The sequence below is a fragment of the Lampris incognitus genome, chromosome 8 (genome assembly GCF_029633865.1).
Source record: "Lampris incognitus isolate fLamInc1 chromosome 8, fLamInc1.hap2, whole genome shotgun sequence".
In the NCBI taxonomy this organism is placed as follows: domain Eukaryota; kingdom Metazoa; phylum Chordata; class Actinopteri; order Lampriformes; family Lampridae; genus Lampris; species Lampris incognitus.
Genome location: NC_079218.1, coordinates 19,052,127 through 19,079,945, shown reverse-complemented (window position 1 = coordinate 19,079,945; position 27,819 = coordinate 19,052,127). Strand labels below are relative to the sequence as shown.

The window sequence follows — 27,819 nt, the reverse complement described above, 5'->3', positions numbered from 1 at the left end:
CTTTCGGCAAAGGGAAAAAGACTCGAGAGTCAGTCAGCACTGTGAATGGGACAGACAATTAAGGTGAGTCTCTGCTGTCCACCCGGGAATAGAAGGCGAGCTGAGGGAAGTCGCTCTGGTCAGCGGAAGGTGGATAGGAAGATCTGGGATGTCCCGTTATCAGCGCCGCGCGCGCACTTTCCCCCTCCAAGCCTCCTGTCCTAATTTGCACCATTTCGTTAGGGGGATGTGTTGTGTTTGGCTAGTTTCAGAGCAGGAAATAATAACTTTACAAAGTTCAAGTTTAACCGGTCCGGGTTATTTTATTTTGCACAGTGTAATACTGAAAACAGACGATTCAAATAATTTAATAATTTAAGAAACTTATTAGCGCGGCAGAATGTGCACAGAGTATTCCTAAAACCAGGCTATGAAAACTTTCAAACTAGTTTCAAGTTCGCCAGTTTTGATAACAAACCATCTGAGGATCTGTTGGGAAGACCGCTCTGTGATATTGTTCCATCGTCTGTCACCCTGTCTTTCCTTTCAGGCATGTGCAACAGATTTTACAGCCTTTTTTTAAATTTTTTATTGACGTATAGCTGAAGTATAGTGTCACATACATTCTGAGCAAGTACAGATCATTTAACAAGCCCAAGATGGGGCTTCAGTGGAATACTCGCCTTAGCAGTTTCCTCTGTCTTGGATTCACATTTGAAGTGGGAATGCTGTGAAACAGCCTAAAAGAACCAGTATGGACAAGCTGCTTTCAGGTGAATCATATGTCTGCCATGATGCTGCTGTTGTGCAGAGCCTATTGGTCCCAGAGGGACCTTGAGTCAAATGATAGAGCCCTTCGGCAAGTGTGGGACCATGTTGAGGCTTATGTGCAATGTACCAACACATATTTCCACAATAGAGTTATCACATCTCTAATGACAACCATGTCAACAGTGCTAAGCAGTAGGTCTTCAAACTGTTGGGTAAGTGTGTGTGTGTGTGTGTGTGTGTGTGTGTGTGTGTGTGTGTGTGTGTGTGTGTGTGTGTGTGTGTGTGTGGGTGTGTGTGTGTGTGTGTGTGTGTGTGTGTGTGTGTGTGCGTGCGTGCGTGTGTGTGTGTGGGGGGGCAGTTGCGTGCACCAAAAAATATCTTGGTCTGTTTATGCTCTGAGCTGCCCTGCTGGCCTGAAGTCTGGATGATGCAGTAAAAAGTCTTGCCTGTGACACGGGGCTGGGTTTCTTCAGGGGGCTGAGGCATGAAGTCATGCTGATTGATTGTTGGCCCTCAGTGACTGTGTAAAATGATACCCCACTTCCTGTAAGCCGTCTCTCCATCCAGGAAACCTTGGTTCAGACATCCCCGTCTTGCTCTTGCCTGTGTGTGTGTGTGTGGGGGGGGGGGTGTCTATGCCTGCAGATTGAGGCAACAGTAATGTGTCCCCTCGAAAGTAACTCTACTGTCTAACCAGAAACAAAGGATAATCCCATTCACTGGTATGTATGGGTTTAGAAGGTGGAGTTTTTAGAAATAATTTTTCACTTTTAATCTTTCTTGTACCCCGGACGTGTTGAATGAGCACGTTTGCTTTTCTCAGTCTTACTATTTATTTTTTTTCTTGCTTTAATACAGTTACATCCACATTTAGGAAACGCTCCAACTCAACCGCTGTCTTCTCATCGGAGAATGAGCATGCCCAATGAAAACACTGAGGACTGAGGGCCTTGCTCAAGGGTACTCAAGTGGTAGTAGCTGAACAAGGGGATACTGATCTTTTTCACCTCCCAAGTCCAGCCTTTCTGATCCGGTCCAGTGATTCGGTTTCAGCCTCTACTTTTCGGGCTATACTCCCAGGACAATGAAGTCTGGGGGTCTGAGGGGGTCTCCTCTCCAGGTCTGGAAGTGGGTTTAGACTAAAAGATTAAAATCACAGTTCAAGGGATATAGCACTTTTTTTTTCCATACATGGTTTTATTGGTAAGAGTGAAGTGGACTTTGTTTCCATCTCTGCCAGCAGTATCATGAGAATCTAAATGCTTTCCCCCGGATCTGTTTTTCTCCTCAGTCCTCAGCCAGCGCACACTTCTTCCATTCAGTGCTCACATCCAGTCAGATTAGTCTGAATTTAGGCTGTTTTTTTTTAAATTTATGAGCGCTTTAGGAGGCTGAGATGCCATAAGAAGCGGGCTTGGTGTACGTAATGTACTTTTAAATCTTGCTTTCATAGATTAACACGTTGCTGCGATGTGTGTGTGCACAGGGATGCTGACCCAGCTCGAAGGTGGAGCAGAGAGGTGGATATTAGCGTCAGACTTTTTGGTTGATATGTCAGTATTTCAGCATGTAACTATAGCAAGAGTCCGTTTTTACGTTATCACACGCTGTTTCATTTTGATAGTGATTTTCTATTAGAGTCTTACCACCTCAGAGGCAGGGTAAGACAAATCCATGCATAGACTCTTATAATAGTTTATAAGCAGAATGTGCAAAATATGCAGGCAAAGGTGCAAAATAGTCCTATGGGTCCTGGTTTTTCTGTGATAAACCCATCAGAGCACAGTACAAATGAAATATCATTCCTCTGCAGTTTATTGTTTCTTACAAGATTGCCATGTGTGAGCGCAGCGTGGTGGCTAGCACTATTGCCTTACAGCAAGAAGGTCTTGGGTTCGAATCCCAGGCCGTCCCAGGTTCTTTCTGTGTGGAGTTTGCATGTTCTCCCCGTGTCTGCATGGGTTTCCTCCGGGTGCTCCGGTTTCCTCCCACCATCAGAAAGACATGCATGTTAGGGTTAATACTCCTGTCTGTGCCCCTGAGCAAGGCAATGAGAAGAAGAACTGGAGTTGGTCCCCGGGCGCTGCAGCTGCCCACTGCTCCTAGCTACACAGTTAGGATGGGTTAAATGCAGAGAGTAAATTTCATTTGTATGTCTGTACAAAATGACAAATCAAGAGTATTCTATTCTATTCTATTCTATTCATGCGAGAGTAGCATCGCCTTCAATACACAAGAGAGCAAGAAAACTTAACTATTATCAGACATACCCGGACTAGCAGGCACGCTATAATACACACACGTACGTAATACACCAGGCTCCCACACAACTGTGTTCCCAATGCACATTAGAGCTCTATTTATATCTGACAGACTTATTTACAACGTTCTCAAATGCAGAATATACTTATTCCATTTTATTTTTTCCAGTCTTTGTTTTTAATGCAGATTTGTTTGTCTTTTCTTTTTTTTTGTGTCCAGGACATTAAAAACGTAGGAGCCAGGTAAACCTCACCTCATCGAAGTATATAAGGAACAAGGCCAGTCGAGATAATAAGATGCTCCCTCAGAAGAGTCCTGTCATCACGTTGGGCTATGGCTCAGGTAGGTCAACCATCGGCCAACAGTGCCGTCTCGCTGTGATGCATGCAACATGAATCCTCACGTGAAAACCATGTGAAAACCAGAATGCACGGTTTTGTTCTCTGGTAAGAACTGAGCTCACAAAATCCAGCCACGTTGAAACTGTAACTTGTTTTATTCAAGCACGTGTTGGCTTAATTTGATGTAAGTTGATGTTTCATCCTGTTGGTGCAGTTTCATTGCAGAAGGTCAGAGCAGGCAGCTGCCAGCATTTTCCGTCACATGGCATCTATTGGCATTTTCGCCAAGCCCTCTATACTGATATTGAAAATTATCTCTTGGGAAAGATTAACTCAAATATAATCCAGGGTTACTTTAGATATGCGCATGAGCCAAATCCTGTCAAAACAGTATAGGAATGGAGATCTTGGAAGTGAACTAGCAAATATCTTGTCTGTTTCGCTCCATAATTTCAGGGCCATAATGCTTAAAAGAAAGCGCCACAGAACCGTCCCTGTGTTAAGGAAAGCTGCAAGTCTCTGCCAGTGGCTTTGCTTGGTTGTTATTCCACTATATTTTTCCAGATGCAATTATCATATATTATCAGATCACATGTTCTTTAAACTTGGAAAACTTTAGCTTGGAAATTTGGAAAACTTTGCATGTAAAGTATCTGCCATGTGGTAGTACTTAAGTTTTCGAGCCAATAAAAAAAAAAGTGTCTACAAAGACTGTTAGCACGAGAGAGACATTACAAATAGTCAAGGTTGAAAATAAGGAATTTCCCTTTAAGGAGCATTTGTACTTCCTGCTTTGACACTGTGGTAACTTCACTACTCCAGATGGTTGTTTATTTAGCTGAATAGCTTTGCTTAGTTTTGGTTATACTGGTAAATTGTCTGCGTATGTGCGTGCGTGTGTGTGTGTGTGTGTGTGTGTGTGTGTGTGTGTATGTGTGTGTGTGTGTGTGTGTGTTTGGGGGGGGGGGGTGATAAAAACATTCAAACTGTCCATGTAAATTACACAAGAAATTCCCCCATTTTGCCCCACTCTGGTCCTAAGTTTATTTAGCAACAACAAATTCCAGTACACGGTCAAAGGTAAACAGTGTCCAAATTAGGTCTAGCTCCCCACATCTTTGTGCAGCATCCTTACAATACATGTTAAGTTGTGTTGGCTACAGTGGGAGGTGTTCTCCCGGGTCCAGCCTTTGTCTTTTGCATGAGAGAGTACAAAGACATTTTGGTCTGTCTTGGTCCACCAGAATACTTCCATTTTTAGAAGAAGCTTAACCACCGAGCCAATGTTTGTATTGGGCTCAGAACTGTATGAGAAAGCATTCTTCGCTGGTTTCCCCCTTCTTAGTCAGCACACGTGTGACTGTGCTCCTTTCAGCTCAACCGGCATTTATTGAGTAATGCACATTTAACCTGGGGCTATGGTACGGCTCCAGAGAGAGCCAGGATTACAGAGTTCTGAATTTGCAGACTAATTACTTGCTGTTTTCAACAGACTGTGTGAAGATTGAGCAAGGCAGCAGTGGCTCAGTGGGTGGGACATTGCTGAGGGGCTCCCGTTCGAGGGCAGAGCTGCAGGAGCTGATGGAGACACTGCAGCACAGGAAGAGTGCATTGGAAGCCAGTTTAAGGGCAGCTGAATGCAGCCGCAACTACCTCAGTGCACCGCCACCTGTCGGGCCCCTGTCCACCAGGCAACACCTGCAAGGTCCCCTCTCAATCCTCAGCAACGCCGATCGCCCTCCATCCGCCACCAGAACGTTCTCCTACATGACCAGCAGCAGCGTGCCTCCTTCGCCTCGCCAAGGGGAACGCCCGATTAGCCATGTTCACTCCCGCCACCAGTCACAAGATAACCTGCTCCTCTCCAGCTTATCGGATGGCAGCTCGCTGCTCTCCACATATGGAGACCACTTGCCTCGTTCACCCAGGGTGAAAAGCGGAGCAGCCAGCATGCCCTCCAGTCCTCGCATGACGCGCAGGATTTACTCTCAGGGCAGAACGGGAGATTCACGTCAGAGGAAGTACTCCACTGGATCCCTCAATGGCCTGAGCACACACAGCCGGTCCCTGCCGCGCCTCCACCGGGTAGCCGACACGCCCGCGCTCTCATTGCCCACGCGGCATTCGATGGGTTCCCAGAGAGGAGAGCGGATAGTAGTGCCACGGCGTAGCCTGTCCTCTCTTGAGCAACCACCGGATGTGACTGTACCAGCCAGTGTGCCCAGTACCCCCAAAAGGGCCAGTCTGGCCTCTCTGTCCTCTCTGGGCTTTGAGATGGAGTGTGAGGGTCTCAGAGACTCCTCCACATGTTTAGACTTGGGCTTGGGAGAGAGGAGGTTGTCCTTTGGCAAGGGTGGTCTGGGACCAGGCCAGAGGATGGGCAGCATTAGCTCTCTGAATGGGAAAGAGGAACTGAGAGACTACCACCAGCACCAGAGAGATGAGAGACTGAGGGAGCAGAAAGTGCAGAGACTGGTGAGTCTTTTCCCACTCAACTTAAAAAGTAGAGTGTTTTGTTTTTTTTCTGCTGAACTTTAATGGCAACTGGTAAAGTGTAGGGCTGAACGATGTTGGGGGGAAAAAAATCTATTTTACAACATTTTTACATCAGACATGTATTGCTGTATTAAAGAATTGAAATGGGTTAGACTATTTCACCAGATATATGCAGCTTTTCCAAGCACCATTTGCAAAGGATTTATCACTCGTACAATGATCAAGGTGATTCTAAAGGAGGAAATAAGGCAGTTGTCTAAGGAGTCATTAAATCAGACTAAATTATATTATTTATCAGATGCAATAGGATATTTTTCTTTAAGAGTAGTCATAAAAAAGCGGTTCTTGCTGGATTTTGTTTTTGATCAAGCAAGAATTCTTGCCTGACATTATTGATGGGCCTAATTCGCCTCATATTGCATGCTTTACATGTATATTACAATGCCAATGCTGAAACAATACATTGCTCAGCCCTAGTAGAGTGGTAGTTCTTTCAATGATAGGTTCAGGGATTGGAGCTCTGCAAAGTAATTTACTGTGTTTTGAATTTACGCTCTTCCTCCCTGCTTGTAGGAGTGCCAGCGTCTGGAGACCATTTTGAACCTGTGCACTGAGCTTGGCCAGGTGGAGCGAGAGCCGGTGGGCTCAGCCGTGTCAGACCTTCAGAAGATTAACAAGGAGTTGGAGAAGTTACAAGTCTCGGATGATGACTCTGTGTTTTCGGAATCTCCCAGCAGCACGGCTCCAGAGAGCTGCTTTGGGGCCAAAGCCAGGGACTATCAACTTGCAGAGGAGCAGCGGGTCTGCCAGCGTCAGCAGATTGGCTATAGGGATGCAAGGTCCCAGTCACCTGCCATCAGCCTGCACAGTAGTGCCCCTTCACCTTCCTCCCATCACAGAACCAAAGTAAGACCCTCCTGCTTCTTCCAAACCATCATCAGTCTCACTGATATAAGGTCACAGGCACTGTTCATAGAGAGTTGGGAAACAAGTCGTTTTCAGTTGAGTCTGTTGCGAAACGGATGATTATCCTTCAAAATTCAATTCCTGGAGGCATTTTACCATAGTAGATTCCATAACATCATTTATTTAGAATCAATATTCAATATTTGGAAATTGCTGTTTCAGTTCACATTATGAATTGCCTTTACCTACAGCAGGTAAATAATGTATTTTTGTATTTGCCTATAATATTCCATCTGTATCCTTGTACCCATGTCCCACTGAATGTCCTGTGTCAGTGGTTAAAGTATGTAGTTGTACCTGTGAGCCCATGTATGAGCGAGTGCACACGTGTATATGTATGGAGGTAAACATCTATCTATCTATCTATCTATCTATCTATCTATCTATCTATCTATCTATCTATCTATCTATCTATCTATCTATCTATCTATCTATCTATCTATCTATCTATCTATCTATCTATCTATCTATCTATCTATCTATCTATCTATCTATCTATCTATCTATCTATCTAACCCTCTCTGTGTGTCTCTATCTATCTATCTATCTATCTATCTATCTATCTATCTATCTATCTATCTATCTATCTATCTATCTATCTATCTATCTATCTATCTATCTATCTATCTATCTATCTATCTATCTATCTATCTATCTATCTATCTATCTATCTATCTATCTATCTATCTATCTATCTATCTATCTAACCCTCTCTGTGTGTCTCTATCTATCTATCTATCTATCTATCTATCTATCTATCTATCTATCTATCTATCTATCTATCTATCTATCTATCTATCTATCTATCTATCTATCTATCTATCTATCTATCTATCTATCTATCTATCTATCTATCTATCTATCTATCTATCTATCTATCTATCTACTACAACTTCTTCCTCAGCCCAATTCGTTTTTAAGATTTAGTCAATAGGTCTCTTTACAGCCAAAATGAAAGACAAATTTAGCCAAATCAATAAATTATACTGCTACGATAGTAGAGCAACACATTTCCATGGGTAAATCAGCCAAATGTGTACATTGCCCTGGAAAACTGTATTGGGGATGTTTATCACGGTTGCACACAGACAGCCAGTGTTTTATGCATCATGTGTGTCCCCCCACCTCACCGCAGTTCTACACCTAAATGTCCTCCGATGTGTAACACAATTGGATTAGGACATCAGCTGTCATGCGTCCCCTAATACAGTAAATCCTCATTAGTTCATCATTGGCTTTATTTAGTTGTGAAGATGCTTTAAAATTATAGGTGTGATTATGAGAAGCAATCATGTAGATTCACCTATGCACAGACGACAAGTTGTACATTTCCTGATGTTATAATGAGGTTTTACTGTGGCCATGATGGTGCGCTGCAATTTAACCAGTCACAGTGCATCTTAGTGCAAAGGTAAAATGCAAAGTATATATATATATATATATATATAAAGTTTGCTGGATGTTTACAAGCAAGCCCCTTCAGGTTTGATTCGTTCTCAGAGTTAGGGTGGAGCACCTCGGAGAGCATTCTGTACCATATATGTGCTGTCACTATACTACTGTCTGCATCTTTATCTAGTTATCCACATGAACTATTTTATTGCCATTTTTGAGCCATTTCCAATGAAAGCATTAACTGAATTTAGCAGCTGTGGTTGCTTTGCAAGTTGTTAGAAAAGCAGGGTTCCTCTTATTATTTTGCTTTTTTTGTTCTTTCCTTTGTGTTTTGCTAAGCTAGCGTGCATTTAGGGGTATTCCCCCCCCTTTTTTTTTTACATATTGGGCAAATAAGAGTGCAACTGCATTTTAACACTTTCATCATAGGTCTACTATCTGTAAGAAAAATATCCTTGGATGGCTATAAAGACAAATCCAAAAGTGGGCGCACTTCTGCATTTTCCTCTCAAATTGAAAGGGTAGTATACAAATACAAAAAGATACAATATTGAAATATTTACCTGCAAAAACTGCACTGAATTGTGCAACTGGCAAACATACAAATTTTCAACACAGTCGCTAAATGCTCATAACCGGTGAACACACACATGCACAATTATTCCTATCAGGTGTTGGTATAGTTGGTTTCTGAACTGTTGATAGCAGCCTTTACTGTAGCATACTGTCTCGTGGAAAAATGACAAGGTATTGGTATTATGGTATCGTGACTGTGAGCTGGGTGTAGATGCAATATAAAGTGGACTAATCAGTCTAGAAATTGGGTGTAGAGAAGGGTGGTTCTGGAACTCCAAAATGTACTGCTGAGCCCTGTGGAGGTGTTATGAGCTTAGTTCAATGAAACATCTGTGATGGGAGGGGCCCGCTTCGCATCCCACCCCTCTCTCCCTTGTAACATCCAAGATTTCTACATAACTGCTAGGACACACACACACACACACACACACACACACACACACACACACACACACACACACACACACAGTCTTCCTGGACTTCTGCCCCTAAAAAGGCCTGTATCTTTTAGTCATCTTAGTCGTAGTCTCTGTAAAAGTGTGGCCGTTTTCCACTGTAGAGCAGTAACAACCTGATGGTGTGTCTGGTTTTAATGAAGAAGTTCTCCCTCAAAAAGTTTTGCTACAGCAGTCAGCCATTGAAACTCTTCAAGGAGGAAGGACAGGAAATGACTTTATCCCCAGAAGAATTATTCTGTGTGTGTGTGTGTGTGTGTGTGTGTGTGTGTGTGTGTGTGTGTGTGTGTGTGTGTGTGTGTGTGTGTGAGTGAGTGAGTGAATGTGTACAGCTAAGGTATTTCATTTTCCAGATGTCTTACTCTTTACAGTAAGGCTGAAATAATGGAGAACCTTATAAATACTATGCCCCTGCTACTTTATACAGCAACATTACAACATGTGCCAGTTTGTCTACGATGTGTTAAAGACACCATTTTAAAACTGTTCCTCAGCTAATAAATGATATTTCAGAGTTGTTATAACATTTTTCTCCACACTCTGAGGTTTATAGACACCAGTCAGCGTTGACGCTCCCAGTACCCTGTCCTCCATCTCGGACATTCCTTAGGGCAGCAGTGTGCCAGAAGAATGAATGCTCACATACCGCCAAGGAAACTACCTATAAATCCTCAAACTGCTTGCCATGTGAGACAGTAACATTCAGAGATAAGTGTCTCTTGGCTCCTGTAAGAGAAATAGGACCTAATATCAGTGAGTGTGAACGAGTGGTGTGACAGATGAGCACTAGGGGAGATCCCGCAATGTGATAGTAGTCTATTGCCCGGATATTTCCCGGGCACAAAGTGAAAAAGACCACCCACTTATTGGTTGGAACAGCTTTTGCATTTCAAAGGCTTTGCAGTGGCAGGTAAAACTGATAACGCGAAATACGACGAGAGAAATGATCTATGTTCTGATAGGGTTGGTTCTTAAGTTTATAACTCGTATCACCGGCTCATTCAATATGAAATCGTCAAGAGGCAAAACCGCCATTAAAGTCAAGGCGAAGGCAGTGACCGAGGTGTTGTTTTGATAGTTTAAGTGCAGGATTTGCACACAATGCTATATTCTGGAGCTACAAAAATGTATGGCGTTAATGTGATCCGCAGGCCTTAGAGAACTTGCAGCTGAAACAGGAAGTGACGCATATCGAGGAGGAGAGGATTCAGGTTCTGAACAATATTGATGAGCTGGAGCAGAAGATCAAAGACCTAGACAACCAGATGGAAGAGTCCATTAGAGAGGTATGCCTCTGATCATACATCTCTCTCTGATGCCTCAGGAAGAGCGCTGGCAAGCGCCAAACACAGCTGAACAGCTTGTTTATGTTTCTCTCAAATGTTTATCGTTCCAAAACTCCCAGTTAAAAAAAAAGAATAAAGAAAGCTGGACATGAGAGGTGAGCTGAAAATGCTAAAAATGTCCACGCTTAGAGGCGTCACTCATCATGGCATGCTTTCATCATTAGAAGTTGCATATTTCTTTAAATATGTAACATACAGCTCTAGCTGTGCTATGCTATGCTTTTAGATTGTATCATCTGATTATATATTATCACCATTTGGTTTATTTTGTACTTAACCACAGCAAGGCCAAAGGCAAATATCCCATGTGTAGACAAAGTTTCTCCCTCTCGTGTCTGTCGTGTGCAGATGGAAGTGGAGTGTGCTTTGCTGGAGGGCGAACAGGACTCTGAGATGGCCCAGCTGCAGAAGGAGAAGGAGATTCTGGACCAGCTCAATGAAAAGATTCACAGCATCGACAAGAAAAGCCTCATTGACAAGTCATTGGTAAAAGTGTATGACATTTTTCAACAATTGTGATCTCTGTTTAAAGAAGTGTGGGGCAATGTTTATGTAGAGACAGGAGAGAATGACTAGATAAGGTTTTGTATGAAACAGCTAAGAAGGAAAGAAACACACACCATCCCAAATTACTACACCCAGAATGGTGTCACAGCCCTCCAATAGAAATCCAGCATCACGCAGTCTCACAGTGGACCAATGCCTATGAAAACAAAACAGCACATGGTGCTCCGTATTTCATAAAATTTAATATGGACCTAATTAGGTTTAGTCTTTTCTGCAACAGGAGTATTATAAAGTGAATGTATTGTTGAAGGAATCACCCATGAGTACACATTTCTTTTTAAACTCTGGCTACGACTGTTTTAAAACTCTCACATGCATTTATAATTATAAACACTAACATATTTTTTTCCAAATCTTGCTGTTTAACTATCCTGTAGTGTAAGTATGTAAGTTGTTCCTTCACAATAAGTTAAAACCTATTTATATTCACAGTAGTTTGAAATGTGTGTATACCAAAGATAACACATCAGAAATATCTTCACCATGGAGTAAACACAACATGTTAGCCCCATAGGGTAACTATTTCCATCCTGATTTGGGTGGCATGTTTTAGGGGTTCAGTGCCATCAGCCACCGAATGTGAGTGGTTATTTGATGTGCACAAATACAATATTTACTATGGTCATATGCTGTGGCTAACTGTATAGTATGGCTGTTCCAGTTACCAGCTCTCTACCTAATTGAGCACTTATGTAAGGCCCTGGAAAGGCGCCTGAGACAGCGTTTTCCACCGCTACCATCAAACCACCAAACGATGGAATTTCTTATGGAAAAATGGTGTCACATCCCTCCATTAAAGATCCAGAGTCTTTTCGAGTCCACGCCAAGGTGCACTGAAGCTGCTCTGGCAGCCGATAACTGCATATTTGCTGGCTTTGTCATTTGTCTTCAATAACTAATGACAACTCATTTACTGAAAAGCCTTTATTACTTTACCAATGTTGAGAAGCATGTCATTGAAACTAAGATGTGGGCAAACAGTGAACTGTTACATCATAAGTGCAGCTTGCGAAGTACAGCATTAACACTTTATCAACGTTCGACACTCATATGTAAACACTGTCTTAAAGCGGCAGTAGACAACTTTTCAACTTTGCCCCCCTTGAATTTCCAAGTGGTATTATTATTGTTTGCGTCTGGAGCACTTTCCATTTATTAAAGCACTTTCCATTCATTAGCATCCTGGCTACTGTCCAAAGCAAGAAACAACTGTCAGAATACCAAGTTGAACTAGAAACCCCGATCTCAGTGCTATGATAAAGGCAAAGTAAAACATCCAGTAGTATTAATAAGTAGGCAGGTTGTGTTACGTACTGATCCAGCAGAAAGAATGCCATGTGAATGTCGGTTTGGAACACGCTCAAGACCCCGGTGTTGTATCGAACTCTGTTTCTCTGTTGAGATCTGCCCCCCCCCCTGCCCCCAGCCACAGTTCGATAAAACACCGGGACGCTTGATTAACCTTAACCATACCCTAACCTCAACCTAACCCTAACCTAACGCTTACCTTAACCTAATCGTAACTTGATAGCTAATCTGTTTCCATGCAAACACTTTCATCTGGCTGGGGGGGGGGGCAGATCTCGATGGGGAAACAGAGTTCGATTTAACACCGGAGCTCGCTCCATCGCCCGTTCGAGGTTCACGCCTGATATCTGCCAGGCGGTAGCTTGGAGCAGATCATGCATTTGGTTGCGTGCGTGCGTGCGTGTGTGTGTGTGTGTGTGTGTGTGCGCGCGCGCGCGTTTGCAGCTAATCTTGCAAACTACTGGACCTATTAGCCTAAAGGTTTTTGTGCAGTTATGACTGTATGAAGAAGAACCTCTTGTGGTTTTGGTGACGAAATACCTGGAAAAAACATTTGTTCTCATTATCGCTGCTCTCTCTCTTCATTTACTCTCTAGCTTGCTCAACCAACACTGCTCTACGTCACTGCCCGCCCTGAGTCAAGCGTGCACATGTACGACTCACATCTATGGCTGAGTCAGATCAGGCAGCAGTGATAATGCCAAAACCAAAACACGGTGTATTTGCGTATGATTCTTGAACGTAAACGAGAAGTCGATCGTGTTTTGCAAGCCAGCAAACAATTCACTGCTGATCTCAGCACAGGAGAACTGGAGGAACACTGGATGAATCAAAAATAATTTGCCTAATTCACGTCGCTGCCATGCGGAAGTGCACTGTCTCCAATGTTAAAACGCCACTATAAAAATACAATTTCAATAGATCACAGTCACAGCTGGAAAATATCTCAGTAGCTAAAAAAACAAATCCCATGGCTGAGCTGTTTTCTTACCGTTGTTTTATGAATGAAAGTCAATCAGCAGAGGAGCCATCCGCTTAAGTTAATTGTATATCATGAAAATCATGAAGTTAAACACATTAGAAGTCTTTTAATAAGGGCTTTGAAATGATGACAGCCTAATCGCTGTCATTTCATGTCAGACTTGGTCGCATTCACGCGAGACTGACAGGCAAAACGTGTTTATTATGTAGGTGTTTTAGCTTGAGTGCAGCATATTCACAACTTTTTTTTCTGTATTTCCCGTTCAATCGACTTGTAATTGCAGGGAAAACACTGGTTTTCCGTCATCTCCTTGTAGGCGAGAAGGGGGGGGGTGCCGTCTAGTCTGAGCACCGGAGAAGGGGAGATACTACGTGTGCCTGGCGGAGATCTGCAATCTACTGAGTGTTTCTATCCCTCTTCGCCTTCTTTGCTTCCTCTGTCAACAGGGCTCTTTTTCTCTTGCTGGGTAGGGTGTCCACTTCGGTTGTTCCACCTTCCGCCATTTCTGTTTCTGGGGATTGCTACCGATACCTACCAGGGGAAACAAAAGCCCTACCCTCTTCCTGTTTCGGCTGCGAAGTAGTCGACGCACTTCCTTTGTGCCATAAATCGAGCTTTCGTTTTCCCTCGGGATCGTACCCGGTGGCAGACAGAACGGCATAGTGAAAGTGAGGCTTTTAGGGAACCAATCTACTCTCAGATGGTGTCACTGTTCTACAGCTATTACACTGTGCAATCAGCATTTGCTTGATACTGATAATGTAAACTACTAATAAGACATGTTAGCCCCTACCCATTAGCAGAGCGGTTAGTGACGTCGCCTTGTGTTGCAGTACACCTCGTATCGAATCCCGCACAGGGCAAGAAAAAAACTGGTTATATTAAGTTAAAGTAAACAAGTTGTCTACCGTCACCTTAAAAGTAACAGAAACATAATTAACAAAATGTGAGATGTTCTTTAAGCTTGTTTAATTCATTTCATAGAAGGGGATAGAATAGTCATAAAATAGTGTGACTATTTTACTGTTAATCAAGTGTAAACTACTAATAAGACACGTTAGTCCCTAGCTTACGGGTCTGGCCTTTTAGCCGAGCGGTTAGTGATGTCACCTTGTGGTGCAGTACACCCCGTATCGAATCCCGCACCGGGCAAGAAATTAACCGGTTACACAAGTATGTCTGAAGTATCATGACTAGCATTCAATGACCTATTTGAGGGTCATTGCCACAGAGGAGTCTCAATGCCTGTGTAACCTACGAAAAGACCCACTGGCCGATCGCCAAAGTCGGCCCGCTTTAGTCGAGCGGTTAGCAAAGTGGTGGTGCTGTACAAGCCTGGATCGGATCCCGCAGCGGGCAGAAATTTGCTCGGTTACATTGGTGGGGTCCGGAAGTGTTCATAGTGCGCTTTGTTATTCCTGAGGAGAATAATGTAACCTACTACTGTAACCTACAAAAAGACTCACGGGCCATTTGCCCGGGGGGTCTGCCCCCCCACCTTAGTTGAGCGGTTAGCGATGACACATTGTGGTACAATACAACCCAGATCGAACCCCGCGGCGGGCGAGAAAGTAGCTCGGTTACACCTGTTTGCTTGCAAATTCACTGAGTGTGTGTGTGTGTGTGTTGTTTCATAGGAAGCTGAAATGCAGACAAAGTCTATTGAGGACCTGGAGTTCCAGCGGCTGGAGAGAGAGATTCATCAGGATGAGGTGAAGGAGAATCAGACACAGCAGCTACTCAGAGAGATAGCCGAGTACCAACGCAGCACTGTCACCCGCAAGGTACAATGTGTATGAGTTCATACACAACCATTGTAGCCAGCAGCTGTGGCGCTTATAACACCTCTGAAAATTGTGATTAATATACATAAATGCTATGAAAAGGGTTTGTTTTGTTCTTTTTAATCTTCCACCACCACTCCGCCAATATAAGTTTCAAATTGTAAGTGCGCCTTTATTTGAAAGGTGTCATTTCAGCTCATACATCTTTTCCAACAAGTCTAACATTAAAAAAAATTGTGTTAAAATATCCTTTCACCTTAGCTGACCCCAGTGATATTGGCAGTGAAATAGTGAAATAGTGCAAATTCATAAAAATCATTATTAAAGAGCCCCTCCAATGAAAATCAAGATTTTTTTAACCTTGTTAATATGTACATGTGGTGTTAGGGTAATGTTACAAGACATATCAGGGGCAAAATAAGCAGTCAACGCCATGGCTGAGCATATCTGCTTTGAAACTGCAGTATAACAAAGACAGACTCAAAAAATGGATTCACAGGCAGGATTTCATACGTCACAAGCCCAAGGAACCAATCCGGTTAGTGAACAGGGTGGCGCTTTACATATATTATATGCACCCGCTTTCGTGATGCGAGCCGAAGGAGAGGCCGGGATCGGTTGTAGCTACTTATTGTAATTTTGCCAGCTACAAGTTTCATGACTTTCAAAAGATGGCAGAGATGTTTTGTTTGCAAAAGGAGAAACGGGTGAGCTGTCATATATTACCGAAGGATCTGAAAATCGGAGCGAAATGGGTGCAGTTTATGTGGAAAATGCCCCAGCCAAACTTCCTGAGAAAACGGGGATTTGCAGCCATTTTCAAGAGCCTCGTTTTGAAAATTTAATCACCAAAACAGATGGGTTTTGCCACAAAATTCATATTGAACCTCAACGCTTTATTTTGAATGTCCCCATTTATCCTGGGTACACAGCGAGTAGCCCTGTGATGACCTGGCGGCCTGTCCAGGGTGTCTCCCTGCCTGCCGCCCAATAACTGCTGGGATAGGCTCCAGCATCCCCGTGACCCTGACAGCAGGATAAGCGGTTTGGATATTGGATGGACACAGCAAGATGCAGAGGCGGATAGCAGAGCCGGGCCGCACCGGATGAAGGAGCGAGCGCAGGCTGGACTGCACCGAGCTTGGGGACCAGCAGGCAGGCAGATGAACCAGAGTGGTAATACTAAACACAAGGAAAAGGTGGCCAGACTAATAAGCAACACCACTGGGCAAATACTTTTGCCGAGCACATGAGACTTACGTAGTAGCTCAAACAACGATCCAGCGATGAGTGGTTGAAGAGCCGGGTTTCTTGTGCTGCTGGGATTGATAATCATTATGGGAAGCAGGTGTGTGGCTGAGCCGGCGAGGTGACTGTAGTTGTAGTTCATAGACTCGACATTTCTTTTAATGAGGGAGAAGGAGTGGGTCAATCAATCATCCATCCATCCATTATCCAAACCGCTTATCCTGCGCTCAGGGTTGCGGGGATGCTGGAGCTTATCCCAGCAGTCATTGGGCGGCAGGCGGGCAGACACCCTGGACAGGCCAATCAAGTTGCATTTTATATGTGATTTTAAAAGATTTTAACAACATAATCAAACTAATTTTGCAGAAAAAAAAACATATCAGACAATTTATTATGTATATCAAACAGCATTTTGAATGTATTAAAACATGACTGGAGGGGGGTCTTTAATTGATGATAAAGCCATTGCAGTTCTAAGAATATCTTGAGTTGTCCTGTCCAATTTGTTGTTTTCCACCTCCAAGTACATAACAGACGGGTTAGAAAATATAGAGAGGAGAAAATAAACCTCAAAAGTGGTCCTATTAATAAAAAAATTTCAAAAAATAACAACAATTCTCAAAATGAGTACAGCTTTCCTTAAATCTCTAATTATCTGGCGGCCCAATGGTTAGCGCTGTTGCCTCACAGCAAAAAGATCCTGGGTTCGAACCCCAGGCTGTCCCAGGTCCTTTCTGTGAGGAGCTTGCATGTTCTCTGCGTGGGTTTTCTCTGGATGCTCTGGTTTTCTCCCACCATCAGAAAGACATGCATGTTAGGGTTAATACTCGTGTCTGTGCCCCTGAGCAAGGCAATGGAAAGAAGAACCGGGGTTGGTCCCCGGGCACTGCAGCTGCCTACTGCTCCTATACAATAGGATGGGTTACATGCAGGGGACAAATTCCATTGTAACCATACAATGACAAAATAAAGTGGCTTTCTTTTTTCTTATCTATCATTAGCCTTACAAAAGCTAGAGCTGGATGCAACTGGTTTAGTTTAGCATACAGAGCTAGCCACTCTTAACAATATGATTTTGGCTCCTTGATTAAGTTTTAAACTGTCCACAGTCTGAACAGCCGTGGTGAGTACTTCACTGGTTGGCGCTTCTTTGAAATACAATTAACATGATAACATAGAAAACCACCGGGAAACACATGGTTACCGTTTTGTCAAACACTAACTTTCAGGGAAAGTGTGGTTTGTCGCTAACACTCATTCTGCAGATTGTGCATTAAGGAGTGGTATGCACAATGTACTTTTAGATAGTCACAAGTGCCAAAAGAATAAATAGCAAGAACAGTCCCATGAGAAGACAATACAGAGGCCGGAGTGTTTGCATCTTGAAACAGAAAGGCCCATTAAAATACTTCCCCACAAGAGACCGGCTCAAAATAGTAAATAAGTTTTATTTGACTTGAAATGGATACAGAGGAGTGGTTACGCAGGGGGAAAAAAAAATCCATAAAACCTCAGAAATCCCCCTCCACCAAATGGGAACTTTTCCCTTGCCGGGTCTGCTACTACTTAAGAATAAAACAGCCCCGCAAGCACACTGACACGAGTCAAAACCCTCGTACCTGTTCCCCATCTAGTGTAAAGGCATTACTTTACTGTAAACACACTGTACTGTTTGTTTATGAAAGTTGTCTAATATCCTTGTGATGTTATCTTGTTTGGTTTCCCACAGGAAAGAATCATGACCCTGAAAAAACAATCAACGCAGATCACCCTCCAGGCTCAGCAAGAGAGAGAGAATTTCCAGAAAGAGAAAAACAATTTGCTCCTTATGCTTCAGAAGGTAAGAGGGGTCCTTGCATGCGGATGTTGTACTTTATTCACATTTACATAATCTGTACATGATAATTTATTTATATTCAGCTTGCACTGCTCCACACACTTTTTACTTGTTGCCACAAATGCACTTATTGTGCAATAGCTGTTCATATCATTTTGTAGAAATAGTTCATTTACACTTAACACCACTGTGGTCTATGTGAGTGTCCCCTTGCTTGCTACTGTAGGCATGCATGTATGCATGCATGTATGCATGCATGTATGCATGCATGTATGTATGTATGTATGTATGTATGTATGTATGTATGTATGTATGTATGTATGTATGTATGTATGTATGTATGTATGTATGTATGTATGTATGTATGTATGTATGTATGTAAGTTCATATGTAAAGTACAAAGTGAGTTCTGACGACCAAATATTAATTCCTTGTCCTGTATGTATAAAAGCATGCTTGGCCCTAATAAGACCTGATTCAGAGTGTCATTTGCCTGAATGACTGTTCTGATGTCCATAGGAAAAGGAGAATCTGGTGTCCTTGGAAGGGAAGTATGCCGAGTTGTCAGGTGGCCAAGCCTTAGCTGACAGCCCTGCATCCATTAAAGAGGTATAAAGGTTCAATATGTCTATTAGGTCATTACCATGCACCTCTGTTTTACAAGAAAATACCTCACACAGTGGCTATCTATCTGACAGGTTAAGAATTCAGGATGAGTGCTCTCGTTTACTGTCATCTGTGTACTGGGTTTGTTTTTCTCGGTTCCCGATTCCCGCAGCATTTGCACTCTTTGAAAGAAAAGAGAAGGGGCAGCAAAGAGAACTCGTCCCATCCAAGTGACGGTCTACCTCCCAAGAGGAGCCAGCAGCTCCTCAGTCCTTACAGCAGATCCTTGGGACGTAGTCTGCCCCCAAAGGTGAGCTCCAGGATACAAATCAATTCGTCCATCTTAATTTTTTTTTGGCTGACCCAAATTCAGACATAGGTGTAGATAACCAAGATTAGAAGTTGCTTGAATCCTGAAGAGCCAAGTCCTAACCACCATGTGTGTTGCTGCATGCTGTGTAGTCCCATCTGCCGCTGACCCAAACCTCCAGCTGTGGAAGTGTCATCCCACAAGGCTTCTCCATCTCCTCCAGGGACCTGAGCTCCCGTCGCTTGCTCAAGAGTGAGTCAGAGCGCCCAACTGCTCATTGCATCAAACCTATGCACCCTGACCAGCTACAACCCTCAGGATGTATACATTGAGGAGCTATGTAACCCAATTTACTGATGCTTTCATGTGCAATAGCTCTGCAAGGCGTGTTTATTCATAATGAATCAGAAAACCTACCTTATAGTAAGCAAATGTTACTCTCCTAAAGGAAACCTATTCATAAATACCTGAAGAACCGTGGTATTGAAGCTAATATTTTGCTTAGCAGAAAGAATTAATGTACATATAATCCCTTTATCTATGCTCCCTTATTTTAGGATCATGATTTAGTATGTTTAAGACTTGCCTGATACTATATCAATTGAGATACAGATCCTTTTTCTTTGGCAAAAAAAATTCTGTATCTCAAAAGATGTCAAAAAAATAAATGTTCTCACTGCACAAAGCACTCTTTCACATCATAAATCAAATAAAAGTAAATGGACAATGTAGTACAATACCAATTAAGGGGGAAAATAGTATAAAGACTTATTTAGTAAGTCTCTTTTAGTTCAGAGTTTGAACTGGTCATCATAAAATGCTATCTGTTTGGTGACCTCGTCCAGCAGAGTTTGGACTTTTTTGCAAATTATTTGTTATGAAACGATGCCGTATTGCAGTATCTTGTGAATAGTTGTCCATCAAACCTGTGGATACAATGCTCCATAATGAGTGCACCTACTGCAGTATTGGTAATCAGACTGGGTATACTGCAGTATAGTTTATTAAGAATCAGAATCATCTTTATTCACCAAGGTACATTACATGCACCAGGAACTTTACTTGGTGTTCTCCGTGCAGCTCAGTACAGTACAGCAGCTAAAGAGAATACACATTTAATACAATACAGTGTGCAATACAACAGTGGATATGAGACGTACAATATACAATGCACAATACCAAACCTACATTAAACAATACAGTATACAATACAACATACAGCACCACAGATAGTGGGTACTATTAATTGAATATGAATATAAATGAATGCTAAATGAGAGATGATGTGTAAAATTCACAGAAGGTAAGAAAGAATTACCTCATCACAATCTGCAGACTAACCGTCCAGTGTGACTGACACTGGTTTACCTTTCACATTCACATGTCAAAGCATGATCCCAGTTTGTACATAAAGTCAACATTTCAAAGTTTGACATTGAAATGGCATGTTATTATCTCCCACCTGTTTAGACGTATTCGAATCAAGAATCTTCAGGAATGTCTCTCTGACTCCGTCTTTTTTGCTGGACTTGCTGTAACTCAACTTGATTCAAAATGTATTCAGCAGCACCCATCTGTTGCTGTTGTGTCCTTGACAAAATGCTGCTCAAAGGGTTATTTTTTTCTCATTGTGATTCTTGTCACCCTGCTTAAACGTGCAAAACAACATTGTGCAAATTTTAATTTGAAACTTGCACCCTCAGTTAGTGAAATCTGGACTCGAGCTGTGTTCATGTGACCTTACAACAAAAGAGAGGAGTTTACATTTTCACTGTTTAACTGATATTTTACTGGAGAAGAAGAGAGGACTCACAACTTTAATGAAGGGTGGGGAACGGAGACCTGCTTGTCAAAGCATGACGAGATCCTCACCACATGGTGTTATCGACCTCCAGTTGCATGGTGAAAGATGCAGTCTGTGCAGAGAGGTTAATGGCAGAAACGGAGGGAGAAATATTACAGTTACATCAAATTAAAGGAGGAGGATTTGAACCACTAGAGGGAGCAACAAGCTTGATGTTCTTTGGAAATATGGAACTGTATATAAACCTATAAGTCATATCTGTACAACGTTAGGAAGACGTCTTTCATGTTTGCAAGGCAATATGCATGGATTTTTATCAGGAGATAGATGGATTTAGTCTCACCGTACATCACCGTCATGTTACTGCAGGCAACACCTTCACATAAAGGGGATTACTGGACGCTATCAAACACTGTGCTGTTATGTTAGCTGCAGCACGATCAAGCATACATTGCAAATTATGGGCAAAACAATGACAGGAATACCATTGGACATATAAATGGTATTCATACAGTTTTTGTCCTCACAAAGATTTAGTTTGTCGTGAACATTTGAGGTAAAGCACAATCTTATGTTGTCTCTTTTTCCAACTTGGTGAGTTTTTGGGAAGCAACCAAGCTCTCTGCGTCTCCCGTTGAATTAAGGAGAATTAAGGTGAAGGATTCATCCTGGTAACATCTCTACACCAGTGGAGAGCCATTTAGGGTCTAGGCATGACAATTCATTTATAGACTTCCTGTTTCTTGACTTGTTCACAGTTTGAGTCGTGGAGATCCTATGGATGAAAGGTCCTTTTTTGTATACCACAGGTACAAATATTCCCCAATTCAGAAAGAATCTTATGGAAGTCGCATAGCTTGATGACCCTTTAAAGACACTCTTAAGGTTTGATTTTATAGAGATTTGTATTCTCTGAGCCACAAGTCTAGAAATAAAGAGTGGCGTCACGTGACTAAACTCATAAATGAAATATAATCTGTGACAGAATGAGGACACTGTTTTTGAAGATATTTTGGGAGCCATTACTTATTTATTCAGGTTAAGTCAAGTCAATTTTATTTGTATAGCCCAATATCGCAAATTACAAATTTGCCTCAGGGGGCTTTACAGCAACACAACATCCTGTCCTAAGATCCTCGCATCGGATAAGGAACAACTCCCTAAAAAAACATTTAACAGGGAGAAAAAATAGGGAGAAACCTCAGGGAGAACAACAGAGGAGGGAGTTCTCTCCCAAGGTATTTTGGGAACCATTACTTATTCATTCAGGTTACTTATTTATTTGCATCTACTCTATCCCTTTTATTATCCTTGACGTTTTATATCCAATTGTGTATCTGTCCTTATCTATATCTTTCTTCCCCTGGCCAGGTGGAATCTGTCTCATATCATCCTTCCTGGGCAATAGTTTCGTCTTCTTTAGTTGCAGTTGGTGATGTGTTGTGATGTGATCATCCTCACTGAGGGCATTTCCAATTCTTCTCCGTCCTATTTGGTTCTGTCAGCAGGCAATAACCATGTGCAAATGAATGAGGACAGACAGAGACGGAGCGACTTCTGCAGCAGGGCAGTCTCTGAGTCCAACGTCTTCCTGGACCCTTTCTCCTACACAGACAACAGCCACACCTCAGACACGGTCAGTGTGGACAGCTCCGACAGCCTGGAGACCAGCTTCTCTGCTTGCTCCCCGGACAACATCTCCAGGTCCGTGACTAACGATGTTAACTTACGGGTAGAGTTCAGACCTCCCACATGAAAAAGTGATACAAACACCTAAAAAGGTTTTACTATCATTTACCACGGCACAGTGGTTAGCGCTGTCGCCTCACAGCAAGAAGGTCCTGGGTTCGAACCATGGGGTTGTCCAACTTGGGGGTCATCCCAGGTCGTCCTCTGTGTGGAATTTACATGTTCTCCCCATGTCTGCGGTGGGTTTTCTCCATGTGCTGCAGTTTCCCCCACCATCAAACAGACATGCATGTTAGGGTTAATACTCCTGTCTGTGCCCCTGTGCGAGGCATGGCAAGACGAACTGGAGTTGGTCCCCGGGCGCTGCACAGCGGATACCCACTGCTCTTAGCTACACAGCTAGGATGGGTTAAATGCAGAGAAAGAATTTCACCACGGGGATCAATAAAGTAGACCAAAATCAAAAATTAATTATGTAAAACATACTGTGCAGCAATATTCCTTATGAGTCTCATCTCAATAAATGGGCCACAGTTACAGAATGTAATTTTTGCGCGTACAATATGTATGTGGTTCTTCAGTGATGAAATAAAGTTGGACTCTGAAGTGAATTTGGTCGTGATTTCCCGACAGCAGAAACTATATGTTTCTCATAATGCTTTTTCATATGCGTAAGGAAAACTGATGGCTTCTTCATGTTTGTTCCAGTTAAAGGACAAAACGTTGATTAGAAGACACAGACACTTTATTATTTGTCATTGTGCATACATACAATGAATGTGTTCTCTGCATTTAACCCATCCTATTGTATAGGAGCAGTGGGCAGCTGCAGCGCCCGAGAACCAACTACAGTTCTTCTTTCTGTTGCCTTGCTCAGGGGCACAGACAGGAGTATTAACCCTAACATGCATGTCTTTTTGATGGTGGGAGGAAACCGGAGCACCAAGAGGAAACCCACGCAGACACAGGGAGAACATGCAAACTCCACACAGAAACGACCTAGGACGGCCTGGGGTTTGAACCCAGGACCTTCTTGCTGTGAGGCAAAAGCTGGGCCACCATGCTGTAGGGATAACACGCCATTTGCAGCCATAATACTGAGCAGTCTTCTGAGTGCCTTCGAAACACTGCCGAAATTATGATGTCACTGGATATTTATATGGCATTTCACTAGCAAGGACCATGCCACAACAATGTGAGGTCTGTTTAGGCCGGCCTGGGACATCTTGACATACGGTGGCTGAGGAGAAACAGACTGAGGGTGGGGGGTCAGTCTCACGGGATGGTTTTCCCGAGTCGTCAATACCCCCCCCCCAAAAAAAGGAGGCAAGAAGGGATGAGGGATGTGAAGAAGGATGGGTAGGGTGAGGGATGAACGATGAATGGATATGAAGAGGGATGGGTTGGAGGAGGGATGAGGTAGGAGTGTGAATGCAAGAGAGGGAGAGAGTGGGGAGTGGGAGGGTGGGGGTCAAGAGAACGGAGATAAACAGTGATAAACGTGAGTTGAGCGGATATAAGCAGGCCTACCAGGAGATTAGAGGAGTGGTTGAGGCATGGCCCTGCTCCCGAATCTTAGTGAACAAGCTAGGTGTATTCACTTTAACAGCTGTGTGCAATCATATTTGTAGCATATTTTGGTGTAGCCCACCTAAGATAGATCATCACACTTCTCAGCACAATCCCAGAGGCACACAGAAAACCGCTCTGTATCATCCCTACAACATGTATGTGTAGAGATAATGCTGAGGGTCGCGATCATCTCCCTTGAATGGTTGAATAGCAGGTAGAGGAAGACTTGCAAAGAAGAAAGAGCCGGTTGCAAGCGTGAGAAAGCTAGCGGGATGTTGAGGAGCATGAGTCACCCTGTTTTGTTGGGTGTCAGGTCTCAAAAACATCTGTTCACATATTTGTATACCCCCCCTCCCACACACTCCCACACACACACTTATAATTTATTGCACTTGTCTGAGTTTTCATTGGACACTTTGCTCTTCCTCCCGCTGTGTTTGACCGATGGTGTTTCTTGTGTCTCTCACAGTGCCAGTACATCCAATATGGCAAAGATTGAGGAGATGGAGCGTTTGCTACGAGAGGCCCATGTTGAGAAGCAGAGGCTCCTACAACACAGGGTAACGTGTCCAGCCTAACCCAAGAAATATCTTGGACAGAGCACAAGTGATACTGTGTCTAATTCCCGGTATTTGGCATCTTCAGGAACGTGAGATGGAGGCGCGCAGGCTGGCACTGGAGGAGGAGCGAAGAAGGAGGGAGGACCTGGAGAAACGTCTGCAGGAAGAGACAAACAGGAGGCAGAAACTCATTGAGCGAGAGGTGAAACTACGGGAGAAACAAAGATCACAGGTGAGCAGAGCATGAAAAATACAAGAGGTTGGGGCGTGATCGTATTCCTTCACAGTTTCCCTCTATAGAATCTCTGATGAGACAGACAAACCTTTGACAGGTTTTGTTGTTGTTGCTGTTGTTGTTGTGAAATGACCCATGTGATTTAGGTTGGTAACTTATTTTCCTTGGCTTGTCCGCAGTCCCGGCTGTTGACACGCTACCTCCCCGTTAGGAAAGACGACTTTGATCTCCACGGCCATATCGAAGCCGCCGGGCACAACCCAGACGCCTGCTTCCACTTGGCCATCACCGATAAGACCTGTCGAGGATTTTTGGTCAAAATGGGCGGCAAGATCAAAACCTGGAAGAAACGCTGGTTTGTCTTTGATCAGAATCGTAGGACCCTGACCTACTACGCAGGTGAATACATATACCCCTCCCTCTACATCCATCTTTTTTTCTTTTGTGATCAAACATTTTAAAAAAAAATTATTTTCTCAAAGTAGAGAAAATAAATTACATCCAATACACATATAATTAGAGAGTATGCAACATTTGTAACCATTTTACTCCAGTTTCCCTGCAAACCTTTTGGTGGCAACCCCCCCCCCCCCAGATCTCAGGATAAGTTGAAATGTTACAGCATCATACTTGCAACAAAAGACAGACACCACCCTCATTTCACTATCTCCTTTACCTTATTGTACGCACCGGCCCATTGTGTAACAGCTCTCTCACTTGCGCCATGCGTTCTAGCCACCGAGCTCTGAAGCTGTTCGGCCATTGTGGATGTGTAAGTGTGTGAGGAGGTTGCCAGCGAAGAGCCAGAACTTTCTTAGATGCGGTTGGGCCTGCTAACAATACACGTTTCCCCGGATATAACTGGAAGTCATCTAAGAGTGTGGCTGTGGGTGAACATGGTACTACAGTTCCCAACACATCTGATGGGACAGCTGACTCCAAAAGTCCATCAGGGCAGAGATCACACAGTGGGGGGGGGGGGTATATTTCTCTGTCTTTTATGCATAAGGGGCTGTGGCAATTTGCTGCCACTACCTGGGTTACCCTGTACAGAGCCACGGACACAGATCGAACCTCTTGGACAATGAAAAAAATCATTGTCCAAGAGAACGAACGCCAGGATGGATTACTGTCAGAACTGCCGGGCTAGCAGTTAGCTTAGCCTGCCGCGCTTCCGCGTCCTGTCAGACCGCCCTTGGTGTTTCCTGCTCAGGCACAGCTCCAGGCAGGGACGTGGTCCCTGGGCCCACCGGACGCAGCTGACCAGGCTCCCCCACCCAGACACCTTTGACACACCTCCCCGCACTCCACATGATGACACCTAAAACAGTCACCGCGAGACGAGGCCGCCGCCAGACCACCCTCGGTGTCATCAGAACTGCCGGTCTGCATGGGCTAGCAGTTAGCTTAGCCTGCCCTGCTTCCGCGTCCTGCCAGACCGCCCTCGGTGTTTTAGTGTTGAATGAGGGCACAACAGCCCATTTATTAAAACAATGATTAAAAACACCGGAGCTGAAACCACATGAAAAAGACTGAAAACAAAATGTTCATTAAAAGTCCCCTCTGGCTTTGGCATCTTAATTTGGGGTTGTGGAACTAATTTATCTGTCCTGAGGTAATTAGGACCAAGTCCGAACAGCTGCTCCACACCCCACTCTGCCACGGGGGCTACTAAAACCAAGCACATTGTGGCAACAGTGACATCACAATGAAGCTGTGGTGGGATTTGGACTCGTTGGATGCGGAGTGTTGGCTTTGATCACAGTGTTTGTGTTGCGCTGCCTATACAGTAAACAGAGTTCTGTGTCTCCTCTCTGCTGCAGACAAACATGAGACCAAGATGAAAGGAGTCATATACTTCCAAGCCATAGAAGAGGTTTACTATGACCATTTAAAGAATGCACACAAAGTAAGTAATGCATGTTTGTGCATGTGTGCGTGTGTGCATGCACATAGCCCCACATTAACAAAGCTTTCAGTGTGTTACAGGACATATATATCACACTGAAGCTTTTTCAGGAACGTCAGAGATATACATGTTTCCTACCTTTCCTCCAGCATTGACTTTCCCTGTACATCCCCTCTCACACACAACTTCCCCCTCTCCTCTCCCTACCGTACTCTTCACCAGGGTGTCCGTCTCTAAATGTCCTTTGCTTCCACACCACAGAGCCCCAACCCTTCACTGACGTTCAGCGTCAAGACCCATGATCGAGTCTACTACATGGTGGCTCCTTCTCCTGAGGCCATGCGCATATGGATGGATGTCATTGTTACCGGTGCTGAAGGACACATGCATTTCATGGTGTAACACCCCCCCCCCATTGGCATATTAGACACCTGTGCAGACCACACTCATGACTCAGTGTTGTCTTTGGGAAATATGTCTTCCCAACCAATCAGTGGGGTAGAAACCAGACAACATGTAGATCCGAAGTGGATCCTCCTCAGGCCAATAGGAAGTGTACTCATCCACAGATATAGACGGTGTGTACTCCAAATAACAGCACCATGGTGCCGAGTAAAAAAAGAGGCACGTCAACACATAATAAACTACAATAGATTATAAGGCTGCACATATATATACCTGTTTCTGAAATATCAGCACATCCAAACAAAAGCTATAGCCATCACCTTTTCCAGCTGACTCCCTCCCAAGCTCTTTATCGCTAATCAACATGTCAAAACTTCTTAAACCAGCCAGTGGTGTCTCTGATGACAAGTCTGTGA

General features: G+C 43.5%; 1 protein-coding gene across 2 annotated transcripts; it reads left to right on the top strand.

Annotated features, from left to right (window-relative positions):
* Nucleotides 1-27,819, top strand: phldb2a (pleckstrin homology-like domain, family B, member 2a). 2 transcript variants are annotated; one of them, XM_056284994.1, is made up of 17 exons: nt 1-63; nt 3,232-3,354; nt 4,846-5,828; nt 6,423-6,755; nt 10,393-10,527; nt 10,936-11,073; nt 15,082-15,228; nt 18,206-18,316; nt 18,833-18,922; nt 19,092-19,229; nt 19,382-19,481; nt 22,539-22,737; nt 24,764-24,854; nt 24,940-25,086; nt 25,269-25,488; nt 26,913-26,998; nt 27,260-27,819. In XM_056284994.1, the coding sequence occupies exons 2-17, from the start codon at nt 3,309-3,311 to the stop codon at nt 27,398-27,400; spliced, it is 3,105 nt and encodes a 1,034-aa protein (XP_056140969.1). In that variant the 5' UTR covers nt 1-63; nt 3,232-3,308; the 3' UTR covers nt 27,401-27,819. The 2 variants fall into 2 exon arrangements, with proteins under 2 accessions (XP_056140969.1, XP_056140970.1); XM_056284995.1 differs by lacking the exon at nt 1-63 and adding an exon at nt 1,417-1,472.

Bases quoted from the DNA above. Each gene is read 5' to 3' on its own strand.
- phldb2a (XM_056284994.1), top strand. From the start codon at position 3,309: ATGCTCCCTCAGAAGAGTCCTGTCATCACGTTGGGCTATGGCTCAG. The intron at 15,229-18,205 runs GTACAATGTGTA...GGTTTCCCACAG, and splicing joins GCAGCACTGTCACCCGCAAG to GAAAGAATCATGACCCTGAA. The intron at 18,317-18,832 runs GTAAGAGGGGTC...TGATGTCCATAG, and splicing joins TGCTCCTTATGCTTCAGAAG to GAAAAGGAGAATCTGGTGTC.